General features: G+C 35.8%; 1 protein-coding gene and 1 long non-coding RNA gene across 2 annotated transcripts in view; one reads left to right on the top strand and one right to left on the bottom strand.

Annotated features, from left to right (window-relative positions):
• The window catches only part of LOC116185168, a 6,150-nt gene extending 1,909 nt beyond the window's left edge, over positions 1-4,241 (top strand). The window contains exon 2 of the long non-coding RNA XR_004149942.1: positions 3,858-4,241. This is a non-coding gene — a long non-coding RNA (uncharacterized LOC116185168). The remainder of the gene's footprint in view (positions 1-3,857) is intronic.
• Positions 4,242-5,218: 977 nt separating this feature from the next.
• The window catches only part of LOC102681850 (zinc finger protein 628-like), a 19,888-nt gene continuing 11,482 nt past the window's right edge, over positions 5,219-13,624 (bottom strand). The window contains exons 2-5 of the mRNA XM_006612489.2: positions 11,180-11,408; positions 6,859-8,067; positions 6,241-6,734; positions 5,219-5,879 (exon numbers count right to left, since the gene is read on the bottom strand). Coding sequence (XP_006612552.1) covers positions 6,295-6,734; positions 6,859-8,067; positions 11,180-11,345 — 1,815 coding nt within the window. The 5' untranslated portion in view covers positions 11,346-11,408 and the 3' untranslated portion in view covers positions 5,219-5,879; positions 6,241-6,294. The remainder of the gene's footprint in view (positions 5,880-6,240; positions 6,735-6,858; positions 8,068-11,179; positions 11,409-13,624) is intronic.

Raw genomic sequence — 13,624 nt, 5'->3', positions numbered from 1 at the left:
TTTTTTTTTTTTTTTTTTTTTTTTTTTTTTTTTTTTTTGATTCCTTTTGTCCTTTTAACTAACGGTTACGAGGCAACAAGTTTTAGTAGCTTTAGCTTATATTAAAAAAAAAGTGTTAAGCGTGACGATATTGTACATCTGACGTGAAACTGAGCAATTAATTGTGATCTATATAAAATAAATTATATTGTATTAAAAAAAAAATTCTCAGAAATTAAAAAATTTAAATCAATTACATTGATAACATAATGTTCCAATTATATTTGAATTTGAAACGAGGTTCAATCAGATTTTAATCAAGTTATAAACATGTTTACAAATTTATATTATTCGAATAATGCTGTTCTATGAGTAATAAAAAACGAAAGTTATTTTCAATAAAACATATCACAGAAATATTATAAAATCATCGTATATATGTGCAGGATTTTCAGAAGTCGATTTATAATTCGGTTAATAATTTCAAGTGCACAGCCAATGCAAATTGTATTCGTGTTTTAGTGAACAAGAACAAAATTATTTTCAGTGGACCGAGAAATGTACGAGGCATGATCGTCCTGGGTCCTGGCTTAATTTATTTGTATATCTAAAAAATAGCGCCGAATGTTTGTTTATTGTTAATAACGTTAGTAATAATACCATTTTTTATCGTACTTTTTTTAATTTTTTGTTTTTTTTTGTTTTTTTTTGTTTTTTTTTTTTTTTTTTTTTTTTTTTTTTGCTTTCGTTTAAGTTTACCCTACGGCGATGATCTAACGTTAATTTGTATTCGTGTGTTTGTCAATTCTTACGAGGTTTGCTATATCGTTTATTTTTCTCTTTTTTTTTTTTTTTTTATCGAATAGTTAATTTCACGTTATCATGTTTTCCTGTTCTCAAAAGCAAGCATAGAGGAAAATCATGTTTTCAAGAACTTTTTCGACGTTGAAAACATTCTTCGAGACGGCAACGAATTTTTAACCTTAATCGAGTCAAGTATTGATCGTTGATTTATTCGAATTTTTAATATAATTGGATAAAATTCATAAAATTATTCACAAGTTTGCATAAAATATCTGTTTTGTAGCTTATATTCGGTATAATCGGTAAAACACAGGATTACTTCAAGGATTCATTCCTCACATCTTACAAATGTAATGATGATGTCGTCAAATGTATGGCGGGAATATTTAAAATATATTTTAAAACATGGAGGATATGCAAATATTGAAACACGCAATAAAGATAATAATAATAATAATAAGTAATATACGATATAAAATACGATTCAATTTCCAGTCATAGTATTTTAAAAATTATTTTTTACCACTCATTGTAATGATTATTTAAAAAAAGTGGCAATGGCTTTTCACTAAATAATGGTCCCAATGATCAATTGCTCGCTCTATAACTTCTTCTCTATAATCTTTCCTTTTCTTTTTTTTTAAACTTTTTGATTTAAAAAGTTTAAACGTTAATATATTCGAATACTTCGTCTTTTGTTTAAAAATGTCTTTTTTTTTTTTTTTTTGTTTTTAATTAAAATTCGTTACGGGGACGAAGAACGATGCCCTTTGATAACCATATAGATCTTTTCTTTTTTTTTAAACTTTTTGATTTAAAACGCTTAAACGTTAATATATCCGAATCCTTCGTCTTTTGTTTAAAAATGCCTTTTTTTTTTTTTTTTTTTGTTTTTAATTAAAATTCGTTACGGTGACGAAGAACGATGCACTTTGATAACCATATAGATCTTTTCTCTTTTATTTCATTATTGACTATCGTTACGAGGTTCTCTAATTGTGATTAGAGTTTCGATTGACTGTCGTGTATTGTATTACAGCATGAAAACGAGACAGGTATAGCTGTGAACATTATTGAATGTGCAGATCAAATTTGCTACCGACCATCCATCCGACCTGTTTAAATTAGTTGTTTCCGGTTTTCACGACACAGACGTGGTCTCTGTTCATTTGTGTTCCCCATATTATTGAATAGCATTCGAATATTGATTTGCTCGACAGAGACGAAAACGTATTGGACAATTTTCGAGCAGTTTCCTTTCTCATTGGAATGCGGTCAGAACCAGACTCGCTTAACTCATCGTTAATTAAATGATACAAATTAAATATCTAAGAAAAAACAGTTACTATGACTAGGAACCTTATTCTTACAATTATATATATGTATAAGAACGTGAAAAAATAATTGAATATATTTACACGTTTAACAGCCAATCTAGTCTTATAGAATTGAACGAAGGAATGTTAGGCAAGTCTATTTCTGACTTTTCGCTCAAATATTTTGTACAAACAACGTACACGTGATTCAGATCTCTTAAAATTAACGTTATCTCTGTTATTATATATCCAGAGAGAGCATTTTTTTAAAATAAATATTTCAAACGTCTTATGCAAGTTTTGTTCGATATTAGAGGTTATGAAAAAACAAAAAGGATTTTTCACTTCTACGTTTTCCATTCCATTCCAATGTTAATTTTTCAAATTTCTCCTATTTCCAAAAATTATTTTATAAGTTTCGAATCAATTGCACGTTGCTGGAACATCATGCAGACGTTGAAATTCTCGATCGAAAGGGTTCGACACCCTTTTGTTGAACGAACATGGCGCGAAGGAAATGTATAGACGCATCAACGTTGACGATATACACGTATATTTCCTTTGTCCCTTTGGTATCTCATACAAAAACTTAAATAGCTAAAGCTCGTTCGTTCTTGCGCCCGTTTAAAGACTACTTAACCGGGAACTAACCGAGTACGCAATAATAATCGGTCAATCCTTAAGTGTTCTAATCGCAGAAAATGTTTCTCGTACCAAAATATCTTCTACTAGTCGTTATAAAAACGCGTTTTGTTTTTCTCACGTGAAAGCAACAGCGACCAACTTAAATTAAAGAACAACCACTTCACCTATTATACAAGGACTAAGCCCATCGATTCACGTGGGGCAACCTAAGATAAAACGATACAATACAAGCGTAGCTCGTTGACTAGAGAATAAGTTATTATTTTATTTTATTTTATTTTTTTTTTTCCTTTTATTTTATTTTTTTCGAGTTGGTGCTTATCTTTGGTTTTCGTTTCTTTCAGCAGCAATATTTTCTCTTGGCCGACATTCCTTTCGACGCTTCAATTTTTTTTTTTTTATTTCATCGTTTAATTAATTATAACATCAGAACGTTCTAAAATTAATATCACGATTCGAGGTGTTCTACTTACGAGTGAAATAGATGATGAATAAAAAGTGACTAACGACTAAGAATAATAAAATCGAAGTTTGATCGCAGTAAAAATATCTACATTTGCCCTTACAAACGTTAGTAAGTATTAAATATTTAAGAAGATAACTCTATGCAACGACGTATTCATTCAATAGACTAGATGTTTAAGGAAATCCACCATCAAGGTTTTGTAAGAATCATTGAAATAATTTAAAAAAAAATCTCCAAATTTTTTCATTCATCGTTCAACAATTTATTAGGAATCATTATAAAAACATCAATTCTGAAAGAAAACTGTTAATTAATTTAAACGAAAATGAAAATTAAAAGCTACCGAGAAAGAATTGAACGTAAATTTCGCGAAAGAAATTAAGAAATTAAATAGATTTTTATCTCTTTATTTTAAGAAGAAGAGAATAAATATTTTAAAAAATTTATTCGACTAGAGTTTCCTTTAATGTTCGATCAATAATTGAAAGAACCTGACTAGAGACAGTTGCTTGATTGTAATTCTATTCTGTCAATCTTTAACACACCTTTATCCACCGTTTCTATTACAGAGAAAAAAAGCGGAAAAATCGCGATCTCGTATACTTTTGACAACGAGGAAATTACAGGAGTACTGTTCTATAATTTAGGGGAGCGGAACGAGAGAGCGACCCTTTCGCTACCAATGGTCATTCCAGGCATTCAACAGGTGGTCCAGTTTACGTGAAATGTTGATGAAAACCTTCGACGTGTGCCCATCCCCACCGCCTCCATTGTGCGCCGAGGGCGGCGATGGAAGTTCGGAAAAAGGATGCCTCGAGGAAATTACACTTGCGTGAAAAGTTTTCCACGAATTGGACACTCGATAGTTTCGTATCAACGTATCGAATGTCAGTTTGGTTGCCAGACACTTTGACAACGACGAAGAAATGACTATTCTTTTTCACGTTTTCGAGTGAATCGTTTTATCTTTGATCGAGAATTAATCGTAGAAGAAGATTGAAGTATCTTTTAGGATCGAAGAATAGTTTGATAAGTGATGAAGTGATTAAGTTGAAATGAATAGATACGTGAAGTTTTTTTTTTTTTGATAAAGTTTATATATTGAATCATAGATTCATCATAGATTCTGTTATTGTTTTCTCATTTTAAATTGCAAGTTGAGGATGATAAGTTATTATATTGCTTTTCTCTAGATAGATCAGATTTATTTTGTATCTTCTATAAAAATATAATAGATAGATACAAAAAATATTTGCATATTATTGTAATGAATTAAATTAAACTACATTTTGTATCATTTAATACTTTTATATGATTATAAGAATTTTTATACTATGAAATAATAATAGAATTAAGAAAGTATGTGCAAATTACTTTTTGTACTTTTTTCAATTATAATCAAGATTAAGTCATGTAATCTCATTTTCAGATAATATAAATTAAACTTTAATCAAATCCCCACTTGACAAATTAAAATGTTTTTAGAGCATAATCTGTGCATGTATCTATGTGTTTCATGGTAAATTGCAAGATAGAAGAAGAAGTAAAATATCTAAGGATTCTAACATTATGCTGACCTTGTCATTCAATCGATTACATTACATTCAGAAGATTTTTCAGAAGAATTCGTGGAAAATCAACAAGAAGAGTAAGATGAAAAGACGTCAAATTGCCATGTGATTTCTAAAAATCCTTAAGTATCAAAGAGGACGTTGCTCTCGAGATACTACTTCGAGCGTACATTATTTTCGTTGGATCTTCAAATCCTTCGACTAGGATTGATCCGATTTCCATCGACGATCGGCGGATTCGAAATGAATTTTACTCGCAAATTGATGGTCCCTCGATAGTATTGCATCGATTCTCGCCGCCGCTGTTCGTTCTCCGCGTCCTCTCTTTATCGTACTTCAAACCCTTAATCGGAAACCGAACGAGCGTCGTTTCGTTTTCCATTTCGATGTCCCGCGAATATCGATTTTACCGGACAACGAACGGAGTTTTTATCGTTTCATGGACGAAAGGAATGTCGTTAGAATAGCATCGTACGCGTTTCGATGCGAATAAAATTGTCTTAGCTTAGGACGATATATCCCTGTAAATGTAATTCGAGAGTATTCGAGTTCTTCTCTTTCCTTAAACGCGACTTTAATATCCGCTTATTTTAATAATAAACTTCACTTTTTGGAGCCAATCTCGCGCGAAGAATGAAACGATTTTAAATTTGATTGGTTTAACCATGATATTTTCATGTTGGTTCAATCCTTAATCGTTTATATAGGAAAGATAAGTTTCATCTTCGAACACGTATCTTTTACGTGTTTGTTCTTTGTTCTTAAACAATTTTGTTATGACTTGAATCGCGATTGAAATGCGTTTGAAATCGTTTGCTTACCCAGAATGAGAATACGATGCGTTGTTGGTGTTTAACGATGAAGGATCACTTGTCAATCTCTAAGATGAAAGTACTTCCGTTGTTTTTATATATTTCATGGATCATCTCTTCCTTTCGCTAATTCGATCAAGCGTATGAATTGTGAATTTTTTTATAAGTTTATGAAAGGAAGGGAAAAACAATGAATTCGTCATCATTATAGATCTATTTCCAGACGGATTGACCTACCGATGAGTTTGCACCTTGGAAAAATTGCTTCTTTGGCTCGACATGTTAACTGGAAACAGAAATTCGAACCATGATTAATCCAAGAATATTAAATAAAAAAAAATTAAAAAAATTGTCATTTCTATTTTCTATAATTTCGTTTCTATCAATTTCAAAAATTTCTAACCTATACAATACTTTCCTTTTAACAAATTCAAATATTTTCAATCGCTATAACTTATATTAATTAAATAATTTTATAATTCTAGCAAATTCAAATATTTCCAATCATTATAACTTACATTAGCTAAATAAATTTATAATAATAATAAATTTCAATAATTCAAAGTTACTTTTCTACTATAGCGACATCTAATTTAAAGATCTTCGATTCTCCAAATTCTCGTATTACCAACAATTCAACGACCTACTTGATCATAACCAGCGACACGAGCGCCAACTATTCCCCAACGAATCGAACGAATCTATTGTGGCGCATCTAGGTCGTTGTTGGGCTCATCGTTCTCCCTCTGGCAAGCGGACTCCAAGTGTTTATTCAAGTAAGACTTGAGCGCGAACGATTTGTGGCACTTGTGACATTCGTAGTTCTTGTCCGCGGAATGGGTCTGCATGTGGGCGCGAAGATTCGACCGATCGGCGAACGCTTTGCCGCAGTGCGCGCACCCATAAGGCTTCTCTCCCGTGTGACTTCTTAAATGGCCTTGCAGCAACCACGGCCTGGAGAACATCTTACCGCACACGCCGCAACTGTGTGTCAACTTGTGGGTAAGCACGTGCATCGCCAACGCTGGCATGCTAACGTACGCCTTGCCGCAGTGGATGCATTTCTTCGCCGATTGCGAGTCGATGCTACGATGGGTTTGTTTGTGTCGCGACAGGTTCGACGAGGTCGCGTATTGTTTACCTGAAAGCAGAGAATTTTTGTCCTGAATGATGTGATCCTGATTGAAAATAGTTTCTTCGATCTATCGATTATCCTGTCAGGTAATAATCACAACAAACACGTGTCCATTTCTCCAACAACCTACCGCACTCGCAACAGACGTATCGTCCAATTTTCGACGTCTCGGGCGTTTCGACTGGTTCTGTCTCCTGCGTTTTCTGAGTAGGTATGATCTTCTTGTTCTTCGATCTTCCATCAGCCACCAATAAAGTGTCATAAGTGTAACTGGCCGGTTTCACTTCCGTTTGCTCGGTCACAGTCTGCACCTCCTTATCTTTCTGACTAGGTTGCGAATTAGGATTGTTATTCTCGATGTCGCTGCTGCATTCCGAGGTAGGTGGCGTCAACGGTGGCGCCGCCTCTATAGTCTGGTGAGATTGCTGTTGCTGCGCTAGAGGTTGGGGTGGTTGTTGAGTGGCGACAATCGGTGTGCACGGAATGGACGGTGTGCTGTAAGTGAGCAGAATCTCTTGAACAGGAGACAGAGGGATGAATACGCTGCCCGTTTGTTGAACTATCGTCGCGCTGGGCTCGTAAATAATGCTCGCGGTGGGCGTTTGTTGTTGTTGATGGTGGTGCGTGTAGACTGTTGAGTTTGCCAGGTCGATGGTATTCACCTGGTAGATTGGTTGATCAGGTTGATACACTGTCATTTCTTGTATGTCCGTAGCAGGCGACTCTATCACGCTCTGTGGCCCGATTGCGACACTAGGTGGCGGTAATGGCGGGAGTGACCTCGACAGTTCCAACAAGTCGTGAGCAGCTTCTGTTTCGGCTGCGGAACGATCCTTGAACATCGAAGACACATAATTGGTGATCACATTGCCGTTATTGGACCCTATCCTCGATTCAGATGCAGAATGATCCGTTGTTTCTTCGACGGTGTGATACGGTGTAGCGGTGCTCGAAGGAGGAGAAGGTTCTCCCGGAGGTGAGTGATGAGGCATGTTCGTGTGTTGTTGATAGTTTGTATGAACTGTTCTGGACGGTGATCTGGGAGCTGTGAAAGGTAACGTGGACGTGGTGATCGTTGTGTTCTCGACACCCAAGGCGATCGATTCTGTTTGCGACGCCGCTATCGTGGAGGATGAGCCTGTAGTGGCGCAGGTAATCACCGTTGGAGATGTTGCCTCCGTTCGAGCAGTAATTGGAGGTTCTGTCGCTGGTGTGCCCGCATTGCTTGTCGCGATCGCCATGTCCACATTGCTGGGCTCGTCCACCTTCCCCTTGGAGACGTCCTGCTCAAGCGTCTTCGTTCCTGTCGTCGTGTCTTGAGACTGCGTGCTCAGGTATTCTGTAACCCAAGATATCTATTTATAAATCGTTTGACAAATATCTCTCGATATATTCAATCGATGTCTTTATTAATTTTTAGGACGAGTAATGCTGTTACAATATCATCAATCACATCCTGCGAGGAATAAAATCTAAGTTTGCATTTTTAACTAATTTTTCAAAATGAAACGAGCAAACTCGATAACTATAGTTGCTTTTTTTTTCTCTTTCTATAAAAGAATAGGAAGAAAAGAGAACAACGAGGAAAAAAACCACAAAGGAAGACAGTAACTTTGAGCAAAGTAGTGGAAACCACATCATCAACCCCATTTCACCCCTTCAGTCCGCGACAATGCGATATTAACGAGACAACTGAGGACCGACAGCGGCGCGTAACTCGATTTCTTAATTTGACTTTTTAATCGAGATTTAACGAGCGAAGTGGAAAACGGTCCGCGGGAGAAAGAGAGGGAGAGTTCTGTTGTCGACGTGCCAACGAAAGAGTGTCGAACATCGTTGGCGAAGTGGTAGCAAGAGGGAGTGATGGAGGAGGATCAGGGATTATGACGGCAAGCATGTTGGAAACGAGGTCAAAGGGGATGGGTGGATGGCCAAGGGAAGTGTACGAGCGAGCGGATATAAAATTTCACGATAACTCGGTTATGAAACTGCGTGTTTCGCTCGAGCAATGATCCTCTTGTGTCTTCTTGCTTTTCTTTTCTTTTCTAAATCGTTTCGAGTCTCGATCGCGCATATTCTCGCTATTTCACCGACGTCTTTCCGGGGAAAAGTTTCTAACAATTGATGTGACAACGCGTTAACTTTGTAACTTTTTTAACGATTCGAACTTGTTCTTTCTAGCAATATTAAATTTGTGAATTTTAATTTATGAGCAGCATTGTTCTTTTTGAAATGATAGTAAAGACAATTTTGATTATTAATTTATGAGTTAATTTGTTTAAATTTGAATTGTGCTCAATTAATTAAAATCATTTATTAAAAAGATTAAATCAAAGGATTAATCAAAATCTATTTAAAAAAAAGATGATGAAATCTATGTTATTCTATTTTAAGTAACAATCGATATCTAAATCAAATCCTTCCCTTTATATATTGAAATATTTTTAGAAAACTTGTGAATCTATACAATGTTATCTTTCGATTCTGATAAAATCTATCTTTTATCCAAGACAATTTAAAATCGATTTGCTTAATTTCTCGCGATAATAATCGTTCCTATTTTCGATCGATCAAATGTTCCGAAGAAGTTAAGGATACACAGTCTTTGTCGCTTCTTTGTTAACGTCTCCAAGTTTTTTGCATATGATATTTTTTCATTCACCGAGCTTACGAAGCATAAATCGTGAACCGTTTGCAAAGCAGGGACATAGTTGGAAACTGGCGCCATCGGGAACGACAATTCTAACAATTAATGCAGCTTCGTCGTGGCAGTTATCCACGAATTACTACGACGTGACGACGTCGGTATTTGCAGGTTTAAATATGGCCCATGATCCTCCATGCCATTTTTCTTTCTGCGAGTGCACAATTTTATTTTCATCTTAATTTTTATTGATTTTTCTTTTTCAATTTTTGTCAAAACAATTTTAGTTTGGATTAAATTTATTCGTTGTATTTGGAAATATTTTATAGAGAAAAATTCATATCGAGAGTTTATATTAATTTTTCCAGAAAAACAGGAAAATATTTATTATACTATTATAAATGCTGTCAATTTTATCTTTAATTAATCAAATTGTGATGAACTTGATGACTGAAATTGAATAAGAATTTTTATTATGATAATAATAATCTAAATATTTTTTCAAGAATTTTCAAAGAATAATTTTCATCCCTTCAATATGGAAGATTGTAAAATATTTTTTTGTGTTTATTCTTTCACATTTTAAAAAGAAAGTAATTACTATAATTTAACTTTTCTTTATATAATATAATATGTTATAATGAATTGAAAAATTGTTTTTTAGCATCTATCAAATTCACGTAAATAAATTAATTATTCTTATTATCAATTTTGTTTCAATTCAATACTCAAAATTATAACTTATAATTTATAAAATTTATTAAAGTATAGTATTGTTTGTAATTTTGTAAAATTTCATCTAGATAATTAATTCAATTATTCAATTATGCAACAACAATTTAATATATTTGATATTTCTAACGACATTAAGAATAGATAAAAATACGAAGGCAATTTTGCTAGCATTTTGCTAGCATGCAGAAACTTTTCTTGCCAACGATGAAACACGCGTCCGTGCAGCGCGCCGACACGAGACGAACGATATATGGCTACAGGGTGAATCAATACAGCGGGCCTTTGGAACAAATAGTAGAAACATTCGTATTAATTGAACGTAATAGGTTAAAATATCGATCAATTTTCTTTTATCATTTACGATATTTTTCTTTTATTAAATATTTATGCAAGTGTCTTTGTGTTCAATTGAAGAAGAAAAGTACACGTTACATTTCATAAAATTTAGCAAAACATAAAATCAATTCATTGCAATAAAGAGGCAATAGATGTATATATTCCAAGAAAATGAAAGAAGGATTATGGATATATTATGAAATGCAAGGTACATTTTTTTTCTAAACATTCATTGTCCTTTGAATAAATTTAGAAGATTTTATATATAGAAATTAAAAATATAATTTTAATATATTTATTTTTAGACTTTAAGATAGGAAATAATGTTTAAATTTATGCTTGTTATTATATGAATTCATTCAATCAAATTCATTAAATCAAATTGATTGAATTTCATTTCCTTTCATTTTTTTTTCTTTTGATTTAAATTCTAAAATTAACCAATATTTATATTTTCAAAAACCAATTTCAACGAATGAATTCAAACAAACTTAACAAATAAAACATCTACAAAACATGCTTATTACCTCAAACAAAGAGAACAAGCATTAATTTTAAACCCAATGCTTAAAATATCTACCATCATACTAACTTTATCGTTCACGAATCACAAACCTACATCCATTCCATCAACAAAACGTGAATATTCCTTATTACTCTTATCCTTCGAAGAATCTTCGACGACTGTTTAATTACCATTATAGAAGCCATAATTGGAAGGGACTGTGAACCGTACCTTGAGCAACAGGGGGTGCGACGCTCCCTTCTATGGGCGAGACCGGGATCTGCATGGTGGTCGGTGATGGCGTGCTCCTTCCTCGACCCCAGCTCTCGAATCCTCTGGCAACGTTGCTTATGTACTTGTTGCACAGAGCTTTCTTCACCATGTAACAACGCGGCATCTTGGCTGTGTTCGTTTCTTTCGAGCCCTATCAAACTAATTATAAAACGTTTCAGAGAGTTTGCTTGCACGATATCCGAAGATAATTTTCGATCCACTTTACGATCTTCTTTACCCTTCGACGAGATTTATTTTATTGTCTCTTCAAGGGATGAAATTCGTCGAATATATTTTCCCTTTTCTTTCTTCTCCCTCTCTCTCTCTCTCTCTCTCTTTCAACGATTCTCATCCAAATTTCTATTCCAAGTTAGAGCACACGGGTCGAAGTATCGTCCTGGTGGTCTCTGGCGGTGGAGGCCACCAGGATCACGACCGATACACCGATCGATGACCTCAGCCGAGCACCTCGTTTCGCCTCATCTTCTCTTCCAAAACTTCCTCTCCTCGTTTCGTCCACGCTTCCTCCGTTAACCAAAATCACCTTGTGTTCCTCGATTGGAACACAGTGTTCCAAACACAGTGTTGATGCGTGTTCTCTCTCTCTCTCTCGAGAGAGAGAATTAGCCGAACTCGGTGCAATTGTATCGGTATCGATTGGTCCGAATGGGTTAACTTCCGTGTGGCGGGCTACCGGAAACGTCGATTCCGATCGGAAGTTGCCGCGTGTGTGTGTATATATATATATATGTGTGTGTGTATTGTGTAGGGCGGTATTTTAATTCTAGATGTCGTTGCACGATTTCAAAGGGAACTACGTTTATATGTACACACTTATCGTATATATATATATAACTATATGTCTGTGTATAGGTAGACACAGTGCGCGCACAAGTACGCGTACAGATTTATATTTAAAATTTTTATATTAAAATATCTCTTCGGCGAAACGAGTCGATGCAACTCGAGGCCCGGCCGGAAACATCCGGAAGCCTAGTAGGTAGTATCCGGAAACTTCGTTTCGACGGAAACACTTGGGCCGAAAGCGCGCAGTGTGCTCGCAGTCGAGATCGTTTCGGTGATTTTACTCGAGTATATTTATATATACGTAGAGAGCAAGAAAGGAAAGATTCTTCTTCAGTTTCTTCTTCTTCTTTTTTTTTTTCTAAATTTCCTTCCTCTTTCTAGTTTGTTTCCCTTTTTTTTTTAATTTTTTTTTCTTTAGATTCTCTTTGTTCGCTTTACCTTGTTTGTAGTATTGCTTTCGTTGTATTCGCGGGTGGAAGATTACGTTTCTTTTCCCCTCCCCCCTATTTTCCGTCTACCTCTGCCCTGTTTTCCGCTTCCCGTTACCTCCGGTGCTCGCTCTCCTTCCTTGGACAAATCTTTCTGCACGCCTCATACTTGACAAATAATAACCAAGCCAATCCTCTTCAATGTTCGTAGTTGATGAAAAATGCGTTCATATCAGTTTGTTCCCTCTCTCTCTCTCGATTCGTTCAATCTTACTCGCCTGGCTGATCCGAGCACCGTTCCATCGCCATGCCGGCAACACTTTCGCGCAATATCGCGTTGGTCGGGCGTGTCCATTCTTGCGACGATACCCTCATCTCGCCGATTTCGAGAACGCGAAAAAATCGATCGAAGTCGAAGAAGGAACGAAAAATCTTATCTTCCACTTGCTCGAACGATCTTTCTTTAAGACGGATCGTAGAAGAAGGATTTATATTATCCCGATTTCCTTTTCGATTCAATCCATGATCGTCGACAGGGCGAAGAAAACTCAGAGATCGAAATTCAGAGGCGAGAGTTGTTGAAGTTGTTTTCGAGTTCAAAGTTGGTGGTTTCTATTTTTTTAACTGCCTGCTCCTTTTTTTTCTTTTTTTCGAAAGGCGAGAGTGACTTGTGCGTCGCGAAGGCAGGCGAGGTGTGCCTTTTGCAGGGACGAGCAACAAGTTGGACAACAGGTCCGCGATGTTTGTGTATCCGTACGTGTGCGCTGTCGCCTTACGTGTGTAGTCGATAACTCCCCCTGGTAAGTGGTCCCCTCTCCCTTTTCTCTCTTCCTCGCTCCCCCTCCTCTTGTATATATATATATGTATATATCTCTTTCTCAAAGAGGAGAGACGTCAGAACAGAAGAAACCTTCCTTCCTTCCTTCCTTCTTTCCTTCCTTCCTCCTCCGATTTTTTCCTTTCCACCGGTCGACGGAGATGAAACGACGGATGAAAGGAGGAAGCCGCGTGCGTGCTACAACTCTGCCCTCGTGCGGCTGAGTTAGCGTGCCTCGTCGCAGCCTTGGATCGTCCACGTACACGGCCAGAGCCACGTACTCGCTCGTTCCCACCACCTTCCTCCTCCTCCACCACTTTCCCTATATATAACGTAGAAATAATTCAAGCT

Source organism: Apis dorsata, unplaced genomic scaffold (genome assembly GCF_000469605.1).
Source record: "Apis dorsata unplaced genomic scaffold, Apis dorsata 1.3 scaffold_113, whole genome shotgun sequence".
Taxonomy (NCBI): Eukaryota; Metazoa; Arthropoda; class Insecta; order Hymenoptera; family Apidae; genus Apis; species Apis dorsata.
This window is presented reverse-complemented; position numbering and strand designations above follow the sequence as displayed.